The sequence below is a fragment of the Orcinus orca genome, chromosome 5, assembly GCF_937001465.1.
Source record: "Orcinus orca chromosome 5, mOrcOrc1.1, whole genome shotgun sequence".
Taxonomy (NCBI): Eukaryota; Metazoa; Chordata; class Mammalia; order Artiodactyla; family Delphinidae; genus Orcinus; species Orcinus orca.
This window is the reverse complement of record NC_064563.1, coordinates 148,254,650-148,275,616: the sequence shown is the minus strand read 5'-3', so window position 1 is coordinate 148,275,616 and position 20,967 is coordinate 148,254,650. Positions and strand designations below refer to the sequence as shown.

The 20,967-nt window shown below is 66.1% G+C and overlaps 1 protein-coding gene across 3 annotated transcripts in view; it reads right to left on the bottom strand.

Moving 5' to 3' along the window:
• Nucleotides 1-3,042: 3,042 nt before the first annotated feature.
• The window catches only part of COL18A1 (collagen type XVIII alpha 1 chain), a 48,042-nt gene continuing 30,117 nt past the window's right edge, over nucleotides 3,043-20,967 (bottom strand). Inside the window, exons 16-41 of one of the 3 annotated variants that reach the window (XM_033418486.2) lie at nucleotides 20,701-20,763; nucleotides 19,556-19,582; nucleotides 18,708-18,743; nucleotides 18,192-18,263; nucleotides 17,847-17,882; nucleotides 17,472-17,561; nucleotides 16,964-16,993; nucleotides 16,856-16,882; nucleotides 16,603-16,665; nucleotides 16,293-16,367; nucleotides 15,380-15,406; nucleotides 15,131-15,184; nucleotides 14,827-14,901; nucleotides 13,474-13,542; nucleotides 12,911-12,953; nucleotides 12,357-12,419; nucleotides 8,953-8,996; nucleotides 8,577-8,699; nucleotides 7,839-7,992; nucleotides 7,682-7,755; nucleotides 7,163-7,294; nucleotides 6,716-6,748; nucleotides 5,380-5,625; nucleotides 4,933-5,130; nucleotides 4,352-4,467; nucleotides 3,043-3,472 (exon numbers count right to left, since the gene is read on the bottom strand). In XM_033418486.2, coding sequence (XP_033274377.2) covers nucleotides 3,259-3,472; nucleotides 4,352-4,467; nucleotides 4,933-5,130; nucleotides 5,380-5,625; nucleotides 6,716-6,748; nucleotides 7,163-7,294; nucleotides 7,682-7,755; nucleotides 7,839-7,992; nucleotides 8,577-8,699; nucleotides 8,953-8,996; nucleotides 12,357-12,419; nucleotides 12,911-12,953; nucleotides 13,474-13,542; nucleotides 14,827-14,901; nucleotides 15,131-15,184; nucleotides 15,380-15,406; nucleotides 16,293-16,367; nucleotides 16,603-16,665; nucleotides 16,856-16,882; nucleotides 16,964-16,993; nucleotides 17,472-17,561; nucleotides 17,847-17,882; nucleotides 18,192-18,263; nucleotides 18,708-18,743; nucleotides 19,556-19,582; nucleotides 20,701-20,763 — 2,184 coding nt within the window. In that variant the 3' untranslated portion in view covers nucleotides 3,043-3,258. The remainder of the gene's footprint in view (nucleotides 3,473-4,351; nucleotides 4,468-4,932; nucleotides 5,131-5,379; nucleotides 5,626-6,715; nucleotides 6,749-7,162; nucleotides 7,295-7,681; nucleotides 7,756-7,838; nucleotides 7,993-8,576; nucleotides 8,700-8,952; nucleotides 8,997-12,356; nucleotides 12,420-12,910; nucleotides 12,954-13,473; nucleotides 13,543-14,826; nucleotides 14,902-15,130; nucleotides 15,185-15,379; nucleotides 15,407-16,292; nucleotides 16,368-16,602; nucleotides 16,666-16,855; nucleotides 16,883-16,963; nucleotides 16,994-17,471; nucleotides 17,562-17,846; nucleotides 17,883-18,191; nucleotides 18,264-18,707; nucleotides 18,744-19,555; nucleotides 19,583-20,700; nucleotides 20,764-20,967) is intronic. The other 2 variants (XM_004264620.4, XM_049709669.1) reach the window with 2 other exon arrangements.

The window sequence follows — 20,967 nt, the reverse complement described above, 5'->3', positions numbered from 1 at the left end:
TAAACGATGCTGTGTTCCTTTTTTTTTGAAAAAAACCCGACAAAAATGAGGACCCTGTTCTGGCTTGTTTCTGGGGGAGAAGCGGGGCGCTGGGGGTGGCGGTTCCGTCGGGTGGAAGCCCGGGAGCACCGGCTCCTCCGCTCTGGGCTTCACCCCAGGTCCTCTCTGCCCTGCGCTCCGGAGCTGGGTGGATGCTGACCCGCTCCCGGTGGTGGGGGCCGCTCACGCGCCAGCCCCCGGGGGACTCGCCCACGTCACCCGGGCACTGCCACCGGGCCCGAGAGCCGGTCGTGCTTCCTCTGACACGTGACACCGTCCACTTGGCCCCAGGCACGTGAAGCAGACGCACAGCCCGAGTGAGGGGACCCCTGACTCCACGCATCCATCCGGTCGAGAGGGTCCCAGCCCTGCCGCCCAGCAGGTGAGGACCCAACCCCGTCCTGAGCTGAACCCGGCCCCTCCCGTGGCCTCCGGCCCTCACCCAGGGTCTCCGGGAAAGGCCGCAGCTGCGAGTTCAGAGCAGGACGCCTGGTGGAGGAGGGGCTGAGCTGGCTGCCCCCTGGGACCCCCGAGGTCAGGTTGGGTGAGCAGGGCGTCTCGGGGCACCCTGGGGGTCAAGGAAGAGGCTGTACACGCAGCTTGACTCAACTCACGGCCGTTGGTGGGGGTCAGATAGGTCAGATGGTCCCCAGGCGTCTCCGCACAAGACACCACAGCCGACCCCAGGGCACTGCTGGGAAGGGGCAGCACCCCCTCCATGCTCAGGGAGCTGGCGGGGCTTGGTGGGTGGAGGAGGCTCGCCTCTGGCTACTGACCCAGGAGGCAGGGCTCTGCTCTGTGCCCGCCGTGAGCACGACCCAGCGCCCTGGTCTCCCGCCTCCGCCCGCTCCCCCTGCAGCCTCCGCACAGGCGCTGGTCCCCCCGCTCAGCCTCTGCCATCCCTGGTCCCGAGCTCCTGGGGCACCACTGAGCCCCTGCTCTGTGCAGTGTGCACGGCCCCTCAGGCTCAGACCACAGCTGTGGGGGGCACGGGGGCCGGGACCGGACCACCTACCCGGCTCCGAAGAGCTTGTGAGGCTGCTGGCCACTGCCAGGGAGACCCTGAGAGAGAAGAAAGGCGTGGGGCGCCTGTGGCATCCATGGACAGCTGTGTACATCCATGTGTACCTGTATCTCACATCCGTGTACATCTATGTGCACCCACGTGTATCTCACACCCATGTATATCCACTCACATCTGTGTGCCTCTGCGTTTATCCATGTACACCCGTGCACAGATGTGTGTATCTGCACACGTGTGTATATCCATGTACACCAGTGCACGCCCATGGTGGCCCTCCACATCCGGGCATTCCACATCTGAGGATTCAACCAACTGTGGGTTGAAAATATTTTTTCCTAAATTCCAGAAAGTTTCAAAAAGCAAAACTTGAATTGGCCCTGTGCCAGCCACTATTTCCATGGAATTTACATTGTATTTACTACTGTTTTTATAGCGTTTTTCTTGTGTTAGGTATGATAAGGAACCTGAGAGAAATTAAAGCTTACAGGAGGATGTGCATAGGTTGTATGCAAGGGTCCTGAACACCCACAGGTTTGGTATCTGAGGGGGTCCTGGAACCAACCCCCCACGGGTACTGGAGGACGACCATGCGTCTGGGAACCCATGTGTGTTCGTGTGCATCCATGTACATCTGCACACCTGTGTCCTGTGCACACCTGTGTGTATCCGTATACATCTGCCGCGTATACCTGTGCACACCTGTGCTCCTTTAGCAGGATTGGCCAGCTGGGCCGTCCAGGACAGAGACTCCCGAGGACTCATAACAGTGAAAGCTGCTTGCAAACCACGTGTCAGTGTAAATGGTCATTTTTATTTGGCGCCTGTTTGGAAACCACAGACACAATTCACAGGACCAGCCCCTGCGGTTTACAGTCACAGCGCCTGGACAGCAGACCCTGGGGCAGCCCCTGCGGTTTACAGTCACAGCGCCTGGACAGCAGACCCTGGGGCAGCTGGGCTCTGGGCCACCCCGCCAGCTCCCCTGGAGATGCCCGCGCGCACCCGCAAATGTCCCCTTCACTCCTCCCACAAGGAGGGCAATGACCTGGGTTTTCCCCAAGACGTGCTGTTACAGACAGTGGCGAGCAGGGCCCAAGCACGCGTGGCCCGCCTGTGAACACGGCCCAGCCCTGTCCTGGGCCGGCCCAGCCCCTCCATGCGGCCTCGCCCATCCCGGGGCTCAGCTGGGCAGCCTGTGGGCTCTGTCCTGGCGGGGGGCACGTGTGGCCTTCTGCCTCCGAGGGCTTCTGCCTCTCTGTCCTGCAAAGGTGAACCCAGGGCCTTGGTGCCAAGCTCAGGAGGAGGCAGCCTGGGTCTGGGCCCAGTTGGGTCCCCAGACATGCTGCTGGGCAGAGCTGGTCAGGCATTGGAGTCAGGGAAGGAGTGCCCGGTGTGAGGTCTGGGCCCAGAGACCCGGTGCTGGTTTATGGACCCCAAAAAGCTCTCCCAGTACAGTCCGGGCCGGGCCAGGCTCTGTGCCGGTGGGACCTCAGGGGACACGGGAAGCCAGAGTGGGACAGAGAGGACCGCAGACGGGCCCACGTGGTGGGACTGGCCACACACAGCAGCACCAGGAGCCCCGGGGGTGTGCGGGGGGGGGGGGGGTTTGAGCTTGGAACCTTGCACCCAGGGGAGTTGCTGCCAGAGGCTGAGAGGAGGTGGTCTCCCCTGGCACCGCGCGTGGCCCAAGAGTGGGCCGGCCAGCTCGAGAGAGGGCAGGAGGGAGGCCCCAGCGCCTCGTCGCGGCTGCCCTGCAGACAGGCCTGGCGTTGGCGCCACAAGCCTTTCTGGGCAGGAAACAGAGCCACCAGCACCTGCCCGGGCGGTTGGGGGCCCCACTCGGCACCCGGGAGGCCTCTCCTCTTGCCTAAATGGGCCGGGTCCACCCCCTGGTCTGATTTGGGCCAGGAGGGCAGCACAGGCACCGAGGCTCTGGGGGAGAGGCGGGTGGGGGAGTGTCTGGGCACCAGGCTGTCGTAAACTTTTTAAAAAATACACTCTTTGGCTTCTTTTTATTTCTGGAGGATTACATGAAACGTGAACCATACAGGAAAGTGTCCCAGCCAGGTCCCCGCCCTGGGCGCCAGCAGAGGCTCCCCGCGCGGGCCGGGGCGTGTCCGCCCCCCTGCCTGCCACCTGGCTCTTCTCCGGCCCTCTGTCTGTGCGTCCAGCTGTCCGTGGCGCCAGCAGAGGCCCTACTTGGAGGAGGAGGCCGTGAAGCTGTTCTCGATGCAGAGGACGATGAAGGCGCTGTGGCAGCTTGCTGCTCTCTGCTCCAGCAGCCGGCCCGCCAGCAGCGAGGAGGCCTGGCCCGTGGCCGCCCTGGCCTCAGTCCGCCACGTCTCGCAGTAGCTCTCCGTCAGCCGGCGCCCGCTGGGGTCCGAGCCGTGCCACAAGCTCTTCTGGGGCCTGCAAGAGGCAGCAGCCGTCAGTCTCACCGGGGGCCACCCCCGCCCCACGCTGGAGGCCACACCAGGCAGGACAGGGCGTCTCCCAAAGGCGGAGGTTTGGCGGGATGCGGGGGCCGCTGGGAGGGCAGGGACTCGGGTGGCCGGGAGTCAGGCCAACCTCGTCCTGGGCGCTCGGCCTCCCGGATCACACCCCGTCCTGCTGCTGCTTTTGGGGGCACAGCCTGGCCAGCAGCGCCCGGTGACCTCGAGGGCTGACCCTGCGGGGCCTGGGTGGGCCTGGCTTCGAGGGCCCGTGTCGGTGTGGCCTCCTCGCTGGGAACGAGGCAGGCCTGGAGCCCACAGCCCTACCCGAGGCTCCCACGGGCCGGAGCACGGCCCTGGGCGGTGCTCCTCGGTGAGGGCAGGGACGCGGGCTCGTCTGAGCCCCTGAGCCCCCGAGTGTTGGGGAACAGGGGCCTCACACCTGCAAGCAGGGGCACGATGGGCGTGAAGCCGACCTGAGGGCAAGCTAGCGACTTCTGCCAGCGTGTCAGGTAGGCACGCGTATCCTCCGACCCAGAGGCTCCACGTTGAGGAATTTATAGAAGTAACTCGCTGTGATGCTTATGTGACAGATGGGGGGGCTGGAGCTTGTCTCCCCAGCAGGAAGTTGGGGGCAGTTGCCCGGGGAAGCAGGCCAGGTGAGGGTGTTTCAGGTAACACCGCAAACGACGCTCTACTCTTCCTCCTGTGCTTTTGGGTTTGGGGAGTTTTAAGCCGCGAGCGTGTTCCAGGATTGGGTCAGCCTGGAGGCTCAAAGCCAGGAGCGTCGCCTCTTTGCTCAGGGCTCTTGCATCCAGAGAGGCCGCGAGCTGCTGCGCCCACACAGCGAACCTACCAGGCGGGGTGCTGTAGGACGTCCCTGCCGTCGAAAGAGAAGATGCGGGCACCGGGCTTCAGCTGGCCCTCGGAGCCCGAGAACAAGGCCTCCCAGCTGGGAGACAGCACCTCATCCTGCGGAGGGAAGCGGGGTCATCCCGTCTCTGGTTAGCTCCTGCCAGAGGGACAAGAGGCCCACGCCCGCCCAAGGGGCCTCCCGCCCTCTCCCAGGAACGCGGGGCACCCGCCCCCAGCCCTGGACCCTGGGCCAGAGCGAGTCCAGCGCCTTTGGTCCCAGGGAACACGGGCGCTCGGCGCATCCAGAGAGCACGTGGTTCCGTTCGCGGAAGGAGCCACGGAACACGTCCCCGTGGAGAGCACCAGTGCAGGGACGCCCAGCCCTGGACTGACACCCGAGTGCTGAGGGCCCGAGGGACCAGCCCCCTCCGGAAGCTGGTGATGCGCCAGCGCGCCTGGCAGGCGGGGGCAGGGGTCGGGGCCACGTGGGGCCTCCATGGGGTGCCCGTGGTCCTCAGGGGCGAGACCTGCCCGGCGCCCACCCGACCCCCGGGCCCGGCCCAGGTTGGGGCGCGCACGCACTCTGAGGTTGACGATGGGCAGGGTGGCGCGGTCTGCGCGACGCACGATGCTGTAGAGGTCCTGCAGCCGCGAGGACAGGAAGGCGCGGAAGGTGCCCGCCAGCCCCGCGGCGCGCGCCTGCTGGAAGCACTGGAAGTCGGCGCCGCGGATGCCGCGCAGGCCTCCCGACTGCGGGCTGTTGAGCGCGACCAGGTGCAGCTGCGGGTGGAGCCGCGTGTCAGCCCTGGTGTCCCGGGTCTTCGCGGCCCCCCCAACCCCAGCCGACCCCGGTGGGTCTCTGGGGTGCAAGCAGGGTGAACCCCGGGGCAGCGGCGGGGAGGGGGGGAGGGGAGGGGGGGAGGGGAGGGCGGGTCCCAGCCCCAGCCCCAGCCCCAGCCCCAGCCCCCTCCCCGGCTGCTCTGGGCTCCAGATTCTCCACCGCCAGCGCCTCCCGGGGTGGTCACTCACCACCGGCTGGAAGTCGTGGTGAGTGTGGGCGGGTGAGGCCGTGGGGGTTGCAAGCCGGTGGTGCGCGTAGGCGCCGGGGTGCGGGGCCCCAGGGTAGGGCTGGGTGTGTGTCAAGCGCGGGGCGCTGGCCAGGATGTCGTCGGCCCGCCAGGACCGCGCTGTGGGGTGCGGGGGCTCCCGGCGGGGGTACGGGTTGCCCTCGTGCAGCTGCACCACGGGGGGCTGCAAAGCGGCCACCTCGTTGTCCTGCAGGCGGAGAGGCAGACAGCGCCGTGGGGCCGGGCCTCCTGCACCCGCGGGTCCCGCTACCCGGCCCTGCACGCCCTTCCTCTGCACCCGGCTGTGCTCTTGGGCCGGCGACGCCGGACTGGAGGTGGCGAGCTGGACCCGGGGGCGCCCAGCGTGTCGGGCCAGAGCCGGCCTGGTGACACCTCAGTCGGGCTGGGTGGCCCTCTGCTCAAGCCCCCGGGTCCATCACCCTCAGGAGCCAGCTCCTCCCTGTGGCCCTGGGCACCCTCGGGCCGACCGCCTCTCCCTGACCTCCCCCTGTTGCAGCCGTGGTACCAGCAGCCCTTAAGCCCCTGCCCGGTCCCTACCTCCAACGGTGACCTCGACCTCCAAACGCCAGCCCCTATGCCCCACCCACTTCCCAATTCCATCCCTTTCCCACAGCAGCCAGCACCTTCGGACACCCGTTACCTGAATACCTGGTACCTGGTACCTACCACCTGGTAGTACGTCTAATGCAATCATAAGTTATAGAATGAATTCATGTATCTATCTGAAATGTTTATATTTATATAATTATATGTTATTGCCTAGTCACCTACTGCCCTTACTGCCCGTCTCCCCAACACGATGTCACCTCCGCGGGGCGGGGGCTTTGCCTGTTTCAGGCACAGCTGTCTCCACGCCTAGAACAGCACCTGGGACTAGGTGCTGCGTGAGAGAAGGGACTCCCCGAGCCTGGCGTCGGGGCAGACCAGCCCACACTGAACCCGGACCCCCGAGACCTAGCACGGAGCCCCGCTCTTGAGCCGTCTGAGAGGCCATGACCTCTACTCAGAGGAGCCACCGCCTGGGGGATGTGACCCCTACTTAGGGAGACTGGAGTATCCTGGGCCCCCTCCCGCCTGCCCCCCTCCTTCCTCCTCCCCCCACAGCCTGAAGGGTCTGTCCCCGTGCCCAGCCCTCTGGACAAGGGCAGACAGACAAGGACTCCGAGGAGCCCCTCGCCTGGGGAGGGTGACGAGCACGGTCTGCACCCCCTTCCCCGGCTGCACCCCTGCCCACCGGTTCCCCCGAGATGGTCGTGGGAAGAAGGGACGCTCCTTACCATCCCGCGGGGAAGGGGCGTGCGGGCCTCCAGCTGGAAGAAAACAGGGGGTCACCCCGGGACCTCTGACCCAGCCAGCGCCACTCGCCCTGGCCGCCCCCCACACCAGGGAAGGCCGGCATGGCTGCGTCCCAGTGCCCCCCACCCGGTGCCCGGCACACAATAAGCATATCTGTTAGTTTAAAAACAGAGTCACTTCTCTGTGAACCTAAAACTGCCATAGAGCAGCTTCTAATAAAAGAGAGAAGTGGAGGGAAGCGGGTGAGGATGGAGGATGGCTGGCAGCATGTCCACGGGCCCCGCCCGACTGGTCCCTGCCGCTCGCCAGGCGCCGGGGGCCCCTGCAACGCAGGTCCTCTGCCTCCCGTCTTCTGTGTACCCTTCGCCCCAAAAGCAAAGTGGGAAGTCCCCCCACTGTGTGCAGGGATCGCCCTGTTCAGAACTCACCAGAACCTTCCGGAACCCGTTTCGGACCCGGACGTACAGCTCCTCTCTGTCGGCCACGTAGATGAGCCAGCCCTCTGGCACGTCGGGCACCTGGTCCAGCAGCGTCTGGTATGTGGCCCAGACCCTCACCTGCTGGAAGCCCGGCCCAATGGGGTCCCCTGTGCACAGGGGGCCTCTGGGCTCATGGGGAGGGTTGGGGGCTGCGACAGTCTGAAGACCTACGTGGCCGTCTCCTTGCCAGACTGGCCCCATGAGCGCCACGGGGAGACCTCAGCCCCCGAGTGCCTGGGCCACTGCAGCCTCTGCACAGCAGACCCGCCCTCAGGGACCTTCTCAACGCCCCTCCTTCGTCCTCCTCCCCTGCCCATCTCAGACCCCAGCCACGCCTGGGTCCCCCACTTCTGCTTTGGAAACCTCGTCTCAGGGCTCTTGGCGCTGGGGTACCCACCCACATGCCTCCAAAGGGAAGGGCAGCTGGGCAGTGAGGGTCCGGCAGGTCAGGAACAGGGTGGCGCTTACCCCTGAGGAGGTGCCCATGGATCCGGGCGGTCCTGGGGGCCCAGGTGGGCCTGGGGGGCCGGGAACACTGATAGCTACAAGAGAGAAGCCAGAGGTGGGAACAGTGGCCCTTCCTGGATGAGGCTGGAGTCCAGGGCCCACTCTCCACCCGACTTACTCTGCCTGTAAGGGCCAGGAAAGGATGGGGGTCCCGGGGGCCCTGGAGGTCCAGGGGGCCCAGGAGGCCCCTGGCGTCCCTCGTAGCCGATGCCAGGGGGTCCCTGAGGTCCAGGAGGGCCAGGCTGGCCCTGGATGCTCTCTCCCTTGGGCCCCTAGAGTGGAAGACAAAACACAGGGCGCTGTCACCTATGTCCCCAGGCTGGGGACGAGCGAGCTTGAGGGTCCTGGCTGCATCGGCCACGAGCCCCTGCAGGGAGCATGGCCCCCAGGCCCCCGTCCCCCCACCGCCCACGCGGGGCCTGGGAAACCCAGCCTTCCCACCCCGTGTGTCCCGCACTGGGACGGGGCCCTGGGACGTTGACGAGGACAGCCACCCACAGAGGTGCAGCCCCGAGGGCCCCCAGCCCTCCTCCACTCCTAGACGGAAGCTGGGGCCCACGGTCCCCAGACGCTTCAGGACAGAAGGTCTCCCTGCGGGCATTTGGTGGAGAACAGCGGCAGCAGGAGAAAGGAGGATCGGATGCCCAATCCGGGACAGCAGCCACTACGCACCCACCAGGCTCCCCTCGTGGGTGGCCCGCGATCGGCAAGGAACCGGGAGGGGCTGCTCGGGGCCCAGGCCGCAGGGGGGACCTGCCCTCGGCCCCAGGCCCCAGGCCCCCGGGGACGCAAGCTCTGGTACAGGACGGGCCTGGGCCCGTGTGTGGCACCCACAGGCGGCTGGGGCCAGACTCACCGGAATCCCCGGGTAGCCTGGCGGGCCGGGGGGGCCAGGCACGCTGGAGCCGAAGAACCCGCCGCCCCCGGGCTCACCCCTTTCTCCCTTCTGCCCGGCGGCCCCTCGGTCGCCCTTCTCCCCCTGTGGATGGAAAAGCTTGTCGGGACAGCCCCGTTCCCGGGGCCGCGCGGGGAGGGGCGGGCGCCGACCCCCAGAGGCCCGCGGTGAAGCCTCTGCGGCCCAGGCCTGGCCAGCCCGACAGGACGGGGCTCGGCCTCCCAGCTTCCCACTGCGTCAGCCGAATTCCCGAAAAATGGAGCCAGGGGTGCGCGTCCCGGGTGGTGCTCTCTGGGGCCCCGTGTGGGGGGCAGCGTGAGGACCAGGGGTCACCCACCTTCATCTCAGCGCCCAAGTGGAGGAGGTCCAACGGGAACTGCCCTACGGGGGGGAGAGTTTGGGGGGGGTCCAGTGAGGTGCTGTCTTCCTGCCTGGTCCACCCGTCCCCCCGCCCTCGACTTTCCCTAAGTCTCCTCTGTCTCTAATTTCTGTGTTTCTGTGGAGAGATCCCCTGCGTGTTCTGTTACACTTATTCCCAATCACTTGATTTTTTTGGTGTTTTTGTTCACGGTGCCTTTTTCCCTTCAGTTTTTATCACTGACACACAGCACTGCAGACGGTCAAGGGGGGCCGCTAAACGACGACTTACCGTTCGCTGGGAAATGACCGCCATAGGGCATTTAGTTAACAGCCACCACCTCACAGAGACACACACACAAAGGAAAAAACACGCTTTTCCCTCGTGACGAGGGCTTTTCTGTCTTCGCACCTTCAAGTACACTGGGCAGGGGTGTTGGCCATAGCCGCGTGCCCCCGGATGCTGTGTCCTGGAACTGGACGTTGGTACCTTCGACCCCCTTCACCCCCCACCCTGCATCCCACCTCTGGCAACCCACCTGATCTTTTTCTAAATGGAGCCTTTTGAAGGTTTCATTTAGTCTATGACCGGCCAGCGATTGTTGTGAACTGCCCCTGTGACTTTCACTCATTAATTCTGACGCTTTATCTGCGCGTCGCTTTGGTTGTTGGCATTCACAAAGGTGTCCTCGTGAGAACAGCGGGTTTATTTCTTCCTGCGCTTGTTTCTCTTCCTGCCCCCGCACCCTGGCTGGGCCCCGCGCCGGCGACGACCGGCCACCCCCCGTGGCCCCGACCCGCCACTGCGGATGGTGGAGAGAGGGTGCCCGCTCTTTTCAGAGCGCGGGGGTACCATCTTCAACGTCTCCTGCTGTCTCTTTCCCTCATCAGTCCCTCGAGGGGAGTAGTGTTAGTCTTTTCAAAGAACTAACATCTGACTTCTTAGCTTTCATGATGCTTCCTCTTATGTACATTTTTTTTTTCCATTCACTGCATCTCCCATCTGTTTTCGGGGAGTTAAATCTATTTGTTTTCTAACTTCCTGGGCTGCATGCTTGAAGCGCAGGCTACTTAAGGCTGTGACCTTGTAGACAAGGAGCTGACAAGACCCTCACTCCTGGGTGGGAAAGCGACCTTGGCTCACCCTTCTCCTGTGGCCTTTCCCCTGGAAGCCTGATACAGGTGGGGGTCAGACCCCCAGGGTGAAGTGATGCCTGCTGAGTGAACCGTGGGCCTGGGGGGCTGGGGGAGCCTCAGATCTGGGCTCCGCCACGGCTGCTCCGGGAAACCCACGCCCGCCCAGGGCCATAAGGCTCAGGTTCACGGCCGGAGCTCCTGTCCTGGGTCCCTCCTCAGAGCGGGGTGACCCCACTGCCACCGCAGGCCACGGCGTGAGGGCCGAGAATCCCAACCCCGGCCCTGGCTGCACCCTTGCCCCTCAGACACATCCTTGTCCTTCAGCTCCAGGGTTTCCAGTTCTCACCGTGGCCTCTCCTCCCCGCAGGTGCCCTGCCCGGTTGTGTCTTTGATGCTCCCTCGAGGGGAGACAGGCCTGAGGGACTTGCTGTGTGCCCGGCGTGGGCCTGTGGCCTCCCATGTTGGTGCTGGGACTGGGGGCCAGGTTGTCACCTGCTGTTCAGACCTTCCACCTCCCAACTGACCCGGTCTTTCTTTGCTTTCACATCTTGAAGCTATGTTGTTGCCGGCGTAGAAATTTAGAATCGCTGTGCTTTCCTGCCGGGTTTACCCCATTATCATTATGGAGTTTAAATAAATTTGGCAGTACTTCCTGCTTTAAAATACACTTGTCTGACTTCTCACGAGCACACACACACGGCTCCCTTCTCACCAGACTCCCACCCCCTTCCCCTCAGCTCTCACGTCCTTACACTTGGGGGTGCCTTTTGTAAGCAGCACAGCTCCGTCTTTAGACAGGAGAGTGGACCCGCTCACTGAACATACGCGCCAACGGCTCTGAGTTTAATCAGCTTCACTCCCTGTTTCCTGTTCCTCCACGTGTCCCGAGTTCCTCTTCTCCTTTCCTGCCGTCTTCGGGTCGGGTTTTTCCTATGCTGTTCTCCCTTCCTGCTCGGTTATCAGGGACACGTTCCCTCCTGTTCTTGGCTGGACCCTGAGGTGACAGGTGCGTCCTTCACTTGGGTCTGATGTAACATCCTCGGGGCCAGGCTGGGGTCTCGGGGGTGCGACCCCTCTGCGGCGGGGCCGAGCAGGGACGCGGGTCTCACCGGCCCTCCTGCTCTACCTCCGTCCCCATGTCACCAGCACCACCTCCTTCTCCCCAGCGGCCCTCGCGGTCCCCACTGAGGCTCGTGTCCTGAGAGGCCTGGCTGCCCACGTGCTCTTCCTGTAGAAGACGGATATCTTTACCGGATGCAAAATTCTAGGTGAGCGGTTACTTTCTTCCGGCCTCTGGGACCCTGTATGGTCTCTGGCTCCTCTCGTCCCCGCGAGGAATCAGCTCGTGTTGACCCTTCGCGCGAAGGGCTCCTTGAACCTTTCCCGGTTTGGAAGCTTGGCCGTGACGCCTTCAAATGCTCTTCTGCCCCAGCCCCACCGCGTGTCCCCACCCGCACGCGTCTGACCTCCCTAGGCGTGTCCCGCAGACTCCGGCTGACCCCTCCCCCCCTCGGCTGTGTCCCGTCCGCCTGAAGTCGCACGGAATCCTCACGTCCAGAGGCTGCGGGTTTTCAGTCCCAGAATTAAACCCGACTCTGGCCCTTGGGCTCCAGCTCTGTGCCGCCATCGCCTCTTCTCTACGTCTGGGCGTCATCGTCGCGGCTAAGGCCAAGCCTGGACTCCTGTCAGTGCTGGCTGGTCGGATGCCCGCTTGGGAATCCCAGGCCCTCAACGAGCTCACCTTCTTCAAGGGGAGGGTTTGCCTCTGCTTCCGGCAGCTCGTAGGGGAACCCCGAGCTTACGCAGACTCTGGCAGTGCCCGGGGGGCCGTCTCGCCTGGCTTCTGCCTGGCCTGCGCCCGGCATCACACTTGTTCTCCTGCTTCACCAGCTGCAGAAGCAGGATTCAGAGGGGGTTCTCGCCGTCCCAGGGGACAACCGAGGTGCTGGGAGTTCACCCCCTGGATGATCCGGGCCGAGGAGGCCCCCGCGATGCGCTGGGGGTGCCGGGTCTCCCCTGGGAGGTGCACGCTGGGGCCCAGCCCTGCTCCTCAGCGAGTGGGGGGCTGGGACATCCTGCCTGGCCACCGCCTCAGGCCCCTGTCCTTTCAGCCCCCAGCCCTGCCCCGAGACCACGGGGCCAACCAGGCGTCCCGTCAGAGCCCCCTGAGCCCCGAGGGCCTCCTTCCTCCGGGAGCCAGGTGGGTGGGTGACCACACACAGCCCAAGGTCCCCAGAGCACTCTCACCTGGTGGCCCGGGTGGGCCCACTTCTCCTTTGTCACCCTTCGGTCCAGAAGGCCCCTGGTGCCCTGGAGGAACAGAGACCCCAGTGCCTGTTACTAACGATGTGACAGAGGCGCCTGGGACAGGCCCTCCTGCCCACGCATGGCCCGACCCTGGTGGGCACTGTGTGCACTGCAGGCCTGGACCAGGGAGGGGGCAGCATGTGAACCCAGGGACAGTCAGAGCAGGAGCTCGTGACCTGCGGAAGTGCCCGGTGGTCGCGCCCCAGGGGCTGCAGCCTCTGCTCCCAGAGGCCACACCACTCCTGCAGGGAGAGGCTCGAACAAACAGCAGGCTTGGACAGCCGGTGGGTGGCCGCTCGGTGTTCACTCCCATCCACGGCTGGCCCGCCTGGAAGGCTGTGCTGGGAGGACCCAGGAGCCCAGCAAAGGGGGCCATGATCAACCGGGACTGGGGGGCCTGGATCATCCAGCACCCCCGTGAGGGCCACCCACACCCTGCTCTGAGCTGCGGCTGGAAGGGTGACCTGCCCTCCCCGAGGCCCCAGGACCCTCACCTGGCAGTCCCGGGGGTCCAGGGCGGCCAGACTCCACAAACGCCTGCAAAGATGGCCGTTGAGGGAGACGCTCCGGAAACTGAGGCCACCACCCACCCAAGGGTCTGCAAGGCCACACCCCCAAGCACCCCTGCCCCCCAAGACAGAGAAGCAGGGAGGGGGAGGGAGAGGACACAGGATTTGGAGTCGGGCGCCCCGGTCACGATGACTGCCCCACGTGGTCACTTCGCGTCACTGAGCCTTGTGAGGTAGGGGGCGTTCACCCCCCAGGACCCCAGGGCTCGCGCTCAGGAGCCCAGATCCGGAGAGCCCTCCCTCGACCTCACTTCTCCTGGGGGCTTGTCTTCTAACCAACGGCCCACCAGGTGCGGCCTACAAGGCAGGTGGGCCTGGGTCCCACCACCGCGCCCCTCCCAGAAGCGCCCCCGCCAGGGGCTCGGAGACCGTGGCTCCGGCTGCCCTGCCTGGGGTTCAGCCCTCCCGGGTCAGCGGAGGGAAAAGGAAGCCAGTGCAGGGAAGAGCGTGAGGACGCAGTGGGAAGAGCAGGTGTCGCGGTGACTTACGTTGCTGTCATAGACAGGAGTCCCGGGAGGGCCTGGGGGCCCTGGGGGCCCAGGTGGGCCAGGCGGACCCTGCGTGGGGGGGAGAGAAAGCCTGGTCAGTCCACACTGGACGTCGACACTGGCCAGGACAGCAGATGTGGGCAGGAGCGTCTCTGAGAATCACGGTGAAGTCAGAAAACATCAAATGGAGAAGGCGTCCAGTTTACTCTGTGGTCGTGGGTTCCGAGGACAGAGCTGTCCCCTTCCCGTTCCCAGAGCAGAGTCCTGCTCAAATCCTCCCACGGAGACGTGCGGGCGGCCGTCTGGGCTGGACACGACCTCGGACACGGCTCGTGTGGTTGCTAACTGTCAGCTGGGTGAAGGTCGGTTCCGTTCATTCACCCGCTCGCAGAAAAAGGACAAGCGGCCGATTCAGGTGGTGTCAGAAGAGCCTGGTCTGAAAGCAACGGCTCACTCGCCAAAGGGCTGGCCTGAGTGATGAAGGTGCCTGGGGACAGGGTCCCGGGACCTCACGGGCACCTGCTCTCGGGCCCCTGGGCCCCTTCGCCCCTACCCTGCGGCCGAGGACACAGGGCTGGCAGCGGAACAGAGGCGAAGCTCAGGCCCACGAAGAAGCCGGACGCGCTGGACGCCTGACCAGGGCGCGTGCACAGCGGCTGGCGCTCCGCCTCTACAACTCAGAACCACGGGGGGAATTCGAGAGCCCCCCGTCCTGCTCGACGGAAGTGGCCCGGCCCACCCCCATCTCAGAACTCTGCAAGACGCCGCCTCGTGTTCTGAGATCTCATGAAACCACTGCAAGGAGGAGGGAGCCCGAACGAAGACACGCGGTGACGGAAAACCCGGAAGAGCCGCGGCCTGAGCCACTGACTCAGGGCCCGGCGTCGCTCGGCCAGGCCGGGTGGGAGGGGCTCCAGGAGAAAAGGCACCGGGTGCAGCCGGCGGGCCCACTGGGTGCCCAGCGGGGTCAGAGGCGAGTCCTGCATCTCGACGGTACCGTTTCAGGTAGAGGTGATGACAGGGCCTCACCCGGGGACTTCACTGAACCCTCGGCTCCCGACGCGGCAGTAACTGCAGCGTGAAGGCGGTCGGAGCGAGAGCCCCACGGGCCAGAGGTGCCCACCCCAGAGCCCACGCGGCCTACAGGCCCTTCTGAGAAAACCACGCCGGGGCACCGTCCGGTGGCCTTGGCGCGTGTGTGTGCGTGTGTGCACACACACGTGTGTTTGTGTGCACGGGGGTCTGCGTGTCCGAGGGCCACGAGGCTGCTCAGAAGCCTCCCACAGGTGAGCTCTGGGACCCGAGCCACTGCGGCCAGGCCTCCCGCCCCCGCCTGCCCCACAGAACACTCACCCTCGCGCTGAATCCCACGCTGGCGTCTCCCGGCTCCCCCTTCTCCCCTTTCAGTCCGTTCATCCCGGGGCGCCCCTGGGGCAGAGCACAGTGGGTGGCAGTGTGAGGGCTGGCCCAGCTGCTCTCGTCCCCACCCAGGGCCTCCTCGGGGTGCCCATCCCTCTGCGGCCCAAGCTGCCCGCGAGCGGGCTTGGAGAGAGCCACGCTCTGGCAGGGGCTCCCCAGGAGGAGGACAGCGGAGAGACTGCAGCCCACTCCCCTCCGGACCCATCATCCACACCCGGCACGAGACCCGGGGACTCACCGGCCGTCCAGGGAAGCCAATCTCTCCCTTGTGCCCGGGCCGCCCGTAGGGACCCTGTTGGGGGGGCCAGGTTTTAGGTGAGCCGTGACCGGCCCACTGCCCCGCGCTCTCCCTCCCGACCCCTGCCCCCGCATTTAGAGGTGCAGCTGGGATAGAAGCTCGGCTGCCATGCCTGCCCAGCAGCCAGGTAGGAGACGGTGCTCTCCGCACACGCGCACGTGCACTGCGGGCAAGCCTGGGCCTACTCACCGGGGGTCCTCGGAAGCCAGGCTCACCCTGAACAGAAAACCAGAAGGTACCGTGAGGTGGCCGTAGGTCACGCCCCCCGCCCCCGAGGGGTCCCCGTGCCCATCTGGATGCCCCTGGCGGCGCCCGAGGCACTGACAACACCCAGGAAGAACAGGAAGCAGCAACAGGGAGAAAGCTCTGATGGGGTTTTGTGTCCCGGGGCCCAGCCTGGGGGCCCCGAGACCCAGGGGGTCGGCCCCACAGCGCCCGGGCTGGAGGGGTCTGTGGGCCCCGACCTCAGCTGTGACACACGGCGGGGCTGGCAGAGTTCTCTCTGCCCTGCGGTCCCTCGGCCCGTCCGCCGACAATCCTGGGGGCCTTTGGGGACCCCCTGCAGGCCTGTCCCCAACAGCCTCCTGATCCAGACCCAGCTCTCCCCAGGGCTGGGGGGCAGGGGACCCGGGGCACAGGCCCCCGTGGAGCCCATTCCCAAGCCCAGCCATGCTGGGCCCCCTCCCGAGGAAGGCAGGCCAGGATCCCGCCCCCAGAGGCAGTGCCCCCAGAGGGCCAGTCAGGCACCACAGGGGTGCAGCTCCCACCGGCGAGGCCCAGGCCGGGGCCCCCAAGAGCCCCCGGCTCTTCTGCAGTGTGGGCTCCGCTGCCGGGCAGAGGAGAACGAGGGGCCGGCCAGGCCGAGGCTGATCCGAGCTGCAGGCCCCGAGGGGCCCCGAGGTGGTGGGAGGGGAACAGACGGACGGGCGAGGGGCCCAGGCTGCGGAAGCTTCCAGAGCCCATCAGCAGAGGCTCCTATGCACAGGCAGGAGCTGCCCCTCTCAGGAGGACAAACCCCTCTATGCCGTCTCCACGGCCCCCAGGCCCCGCTGCCCGGCCAGGCAGGACGGAGGGTGCCAGCTGGGCCCAGACGCCCCCTCACCTTGGCTCCTTTCTGGGCGGAGGTCAGCGCTCTGCCGTCAGGGCTGAAGACCATGCCCGGCTCACCCTTCTCGCCCTGGAACAGGGGGGCGGGTAAGGGAGGCCGGTTCCGCAAGAGCAGGCCTGGCGCCCCCCCCCCCGGCCCTGCAGTGAACCGCCCTCGGCACCGACGCGACAGACCAGGACGCAGAGCCGTGAGCGGGGCCTCTGCCAGGTCCAGGGAAAAGACCAGAGGGGCGTCCGCCCCAAGTTCCTGGGCACGGCGCCCCTCCCCCCGAGCGGTCACCCGGTGACCCTGGACGGCCCCTCACCTTGGGTCCCGGGAGGCCCTGCTGGCCTCTGGAGCCCAGGTCTCCCTTCGGCCCGGCTGGTCCCTGCAGGAGACACAGAGCGCTGCCCGGAAGGCCCCTGCCTCAGGGCCGTGGCCCCCCGCCCCGCCCTAGACGCCCGCCCGACACCCCTGTCCGGATAGGGGCTCCGGCTCCGGTTCCTCGGCCTCACGGGGGCCCACCCGGCCTCCTGCCTGCGAAGCAGAGGCCCCGCGCCCGCTGGGGAAGTACTCACGGGGAGGCCTGCGAGCCCCACCCGGCCCTGTGGAGAGAGAGACAGCGACGGTCAGGACCTGCCGCGGGGAGGTGCACGGCGCCCAGCCCGTCCCAGGGCCGCACGTACCTCGGGGCCCGGCACGCTCGCCAGCGCTCTCTGTGCACGAGTCAGCAGAGCCAGGGTCCCGGAGGAGGAAGGAAAAGGACCACGTTTACCATGAACACTCAACTCCCGTGACATTACCCACACAAGACCCACAAAGAACACCAGGCAGTCAACGTGAAAGACGTCGTCCCGGCTTTGGCATCAAGGTCCCTGAGACGAGAAATGACGCACCCCCGGGAGTCCGCTCCCGCGCCACAGAACCGGCCCGGGACCCTGGGACCAGGCGGCAGTGCCCCCCACTCCCCTGGGTGCTGCGCACGGGGGCCGGAGGGGGCCTGTCACAGCTAGCGCGGGTGACATGCGAGCAAACAGCACGACCAAAGGGCAGCTCTGGAAGGGCCACAGCTTCGATGCCAAGAAGCCCCATGGAACCAACAGACTGGGCCCCCCGTGTCTCTGGAGGTCGCCCTGCAGGCGGAGGGCTGGGGACCTGGGGCAGAGCATGTGTCCACCCATGCAGGGTTCTTACGTCCTGCTCCGACACGTAGACGACAGGCCCTGGGGGTCCGGGGGGTCCCGGGAGGCCTGGCTGCCCCACTCCGTCCTTCCCTGGGTCGCCCTGGAAGAGAGTTTCCCCTGGGGTTGAACTGCAGCCCAGCCCGGCTTCTGGTGGGGGCTTCTGGTGCCCACGGGGTGTGAGGAGACGCCTGAGGGCTGAGCACAGTGGCCCACAAGCCCCCACCCCAGGCAGGGCAGGCTCTGAGCCCGGATCCCGCCCAAGTCTCTGCACCACGCGGGCGGGCACGGGGCAGAGAGCGGCACCCCCGGCCCTGCCGTGCACCCCCGGCCCTGCCGTGCACCTGCCACCCGTCCACGGACGCCCGCCAACCCCCCGCAAACTCACTTTCTCTCCCTGGGGCCCTTTTTCTCCTTTTGGTCCCTGTGGAGACAAGAAGGAAATCGTTCATCATAAACAGCACACGAGCGCCGCTTCCTGGAGACCCCAGGGCCCCGGGACTGGCCCTGAGGGAAGATGTGGTTTCCCTACATTGACCAAATGGGGCCTGGAGGGTGGGGGGTCAGCCACGCAGGAAACCCCCTTAGGCACCCTGGACCGCCGGCTCACGTCCCACGGAGCTGGGGTCTCCGGGTGCTGTGGGGACCCTGAGATACACACTGGGCACCAGCTCTCACCCAGGCGTAGCTACTTCGGGGCTGTCAGCCGCAGCAGCCCCGGGTGACCACTCACCTGGAGTCCGGCTGCACCCTCCCTGCCAGGAAGGCCGGGGAACCCAGGAGCTCCGTCTGCTCCGGCCTCTCCCTGCAGTGGACATAAGGAGAGCACGTGCGTCAGCCGCGGCACCCGGGGGCCACGGTGACCCGGAGCTGGCCAGGCGGGGCTTTCCGCTGGCCACCAGCTCACACCCGATTCAGCCTGGTCTGTTGACCAGGTTGAGGGAGATTCAACCTGCTCGGCCTCCTGGGGAGCGCCGTGGGGCAGAGGAGGGGGCAGGGGTCAGAGGACTCTGCTGCAGAGCCGGGAGGGAAGGAAAGCTGTCCTGTGGGCAAACATGGGGGGGCCCGTGGGGGCCAGGGGGACAGTGGGAGAAGGATGCTGGGCCTGGCATGGACTCACCCGTTTCCTGAGGCCCCAGGCAATGGGGACCAGCCAGGCTCCTGGTCTCAGCCTGGGGACTCCACCCTGCACCCCAGACCAGGGCCGCTAACGACTGTGCATTTCCTGAACCCGAGGTGCTGTTCTTACCTTGGTCCCTGGTGGCCCCGTGACTCCAGGATCCCCCTAAAGTGGACAAAGCGTTCTGTGGGGCCGCGAGCGCTGGCCAAGCCCCCAGGCAGCGCCCACCCCTCCTCAGGTCACCAGGTGGTCCCCACGCCGCACCCCACAGCTCAGAGCTGAGGGCCCCGGGCCCTGCGCCCACCCACGCGCTGAGCGCACGTGGCCTGCACTGTCCTGGAAGCCAGGCCACCACTTCCCGCAGAAGCAGGAGCACGCAGGTGACTTCACCTTGAACGGTTCAAGAAAGCTAAGAAGTGCGTCCTTCTAAAGAAGCCATCTTTCCAACTGTCCCAAAGGTTTGCACATCAAAGCAGAGCGCTCCAAGAGGCGGGGTGGCACAGCTGGCCCGCGGGGGAACCCCGCACTCCCGGACCACATGGGGGCCGGAGGAGCAGGGTGGGGCTGCTCTGGCCCTCGCCACACCTCCCACCCCCGGGAAGGGTGGGAGCTGCTGTCCCCCAGGGGCGGGGAGCGGGCAGGGCCAAGCAGGGAGGCGGGGCCAGTGGCAGCGAGAGAAGCACGCAGGTTCTGCCGGGCGCCAGCCACTGCACCCCAGGCTGGGGGCTCCTTCCCTGAGCCCCTCGCTCTCCCCAAGTCCGCACACGCCTGGCACGTGTGGAGCCAGAGATCTCGACTCACAGGGTTAGAAAGATGGGACGGCACCACCCCCTGAACCGAGCTCTGGGGACCGTCTCCCCGTTAGGCTTTTCTGTGTTTTGCAAATTTCCCACGAGGAACTCGGGGCCACTGAGCAGTAGCTCTGGCGGGGAGGGGGTGAGCGGCGGGCGCCCCGGACTAACACATGTCTCACTGACCTGGACTCCAGGCCGGCCAGGTGGTCCCTGTGGGGGGCAGAGAAGGAAGAGGGCCGGGTCAGTGCTGTTCCCGCCCCTCGGGGGACAGCCTTTCCCCGCAAGAAAACGAGCCCCTCTTATAAAACACGGAAGAAAAGGGCGTTTGTGTCACCAGGGGCCCGCACACCCCGAAACCCCACCAGAGGTGGCCTGTCCTCAGCACCTCGTGGCGTCCCACAGATGGTTCACAAGCCGGCAGCGGGGAGGGCGTGAGAAGCCACCCAACCCGAGGGTCTCCATCACCCTGAGGCCACGCAACAGCCCACAGACCCCTCCAGGGGTGCAGCGGCACTGGAGCTGTGTCCTGACCGAGAGGAGGGGACCCTGCCCTGCGCCCTCGCCCGGTCACCTTGTGCCGCGGCAGCCGACTGCTACTGCCCCACACTAAGCCATGAAGGGAAAGGCGCTGAACGGAAAGGGGCAGAACCGCTCTATTCCACCAGTTACCTCCTGCCCAAGTGGAAATCCTCCTCGGTGGCGCTCAGAACAGGAGGCCCGTCCCACCCCCCTCTCACCGGGCTGAGACTCCAGGGGCCAAGCTGGACACACTGGTTCGAGGTCCCCTAAGGACCCCCAGTGGGGTCTGTGTCGGCCCCACGGGCTCCTGGGGGAGGGAGCCCTCTCTCTGCCCGTCCCAGGCGTCCTGCCCCCGGGACGGCCCCTCGTGCGTCCGTCCGGTCTAAGCTTGGTTACCTCTGGACACCAGGAGCGCCAGCTGGACCTAATCCTGACCAGTGCACGTGGCGATGTTACAACAAGGTGGGATTTCATAGGAATCCATCCATTTTTCACAGGAAAAGTGTCCCCGTTTTTCTTTAACTAAAGTTCTGCTCAGGTCAAAACTGTGTAACTTCCCCAAAGTTAGGGCCATAAAGAGAACTGGACTAGTATTTCCCAGGAAGACCTGTCTTTGGGGCCCATCCTGCCCCGTGGTCGTTCAGCTCAACCCCCACACTGGAGACCAGTGGCCCGAGGTGGACAGTGTCCTGGAGGCAGGTGGCTCGCTGGCTCTGCACGGCTGCTCCTGGGCCCACTGGAGGCCAGTCCCAGGGACCCCCCAGGCGGCCCCGCCCCCAAGCTGACCAGGCCCAGCTCTGGGGCAGTACCTGCGGCCCATTGGCACCTCGGGCTGTCGACCAGAAGGGGCCCCCGGAGCCTTCCATGTCGTCCTGGAGGAGAACACACAGGGACGCCAGGGTCTGTGTGTCTCCTCATAGGAAGAGACCTGCCCCAGGCTGGGCAGGGATCCAAACGCCCGAGCGGGTGGCTTCTGAGGGTGGGGTTGCCCGTGGCAGGGCCCCTGCTAGGCGGGTCATGGGGACGGCAGGGCCGACACGCGGGGCTGCCAGCGCCCCCCATTCAGCGCTTACATG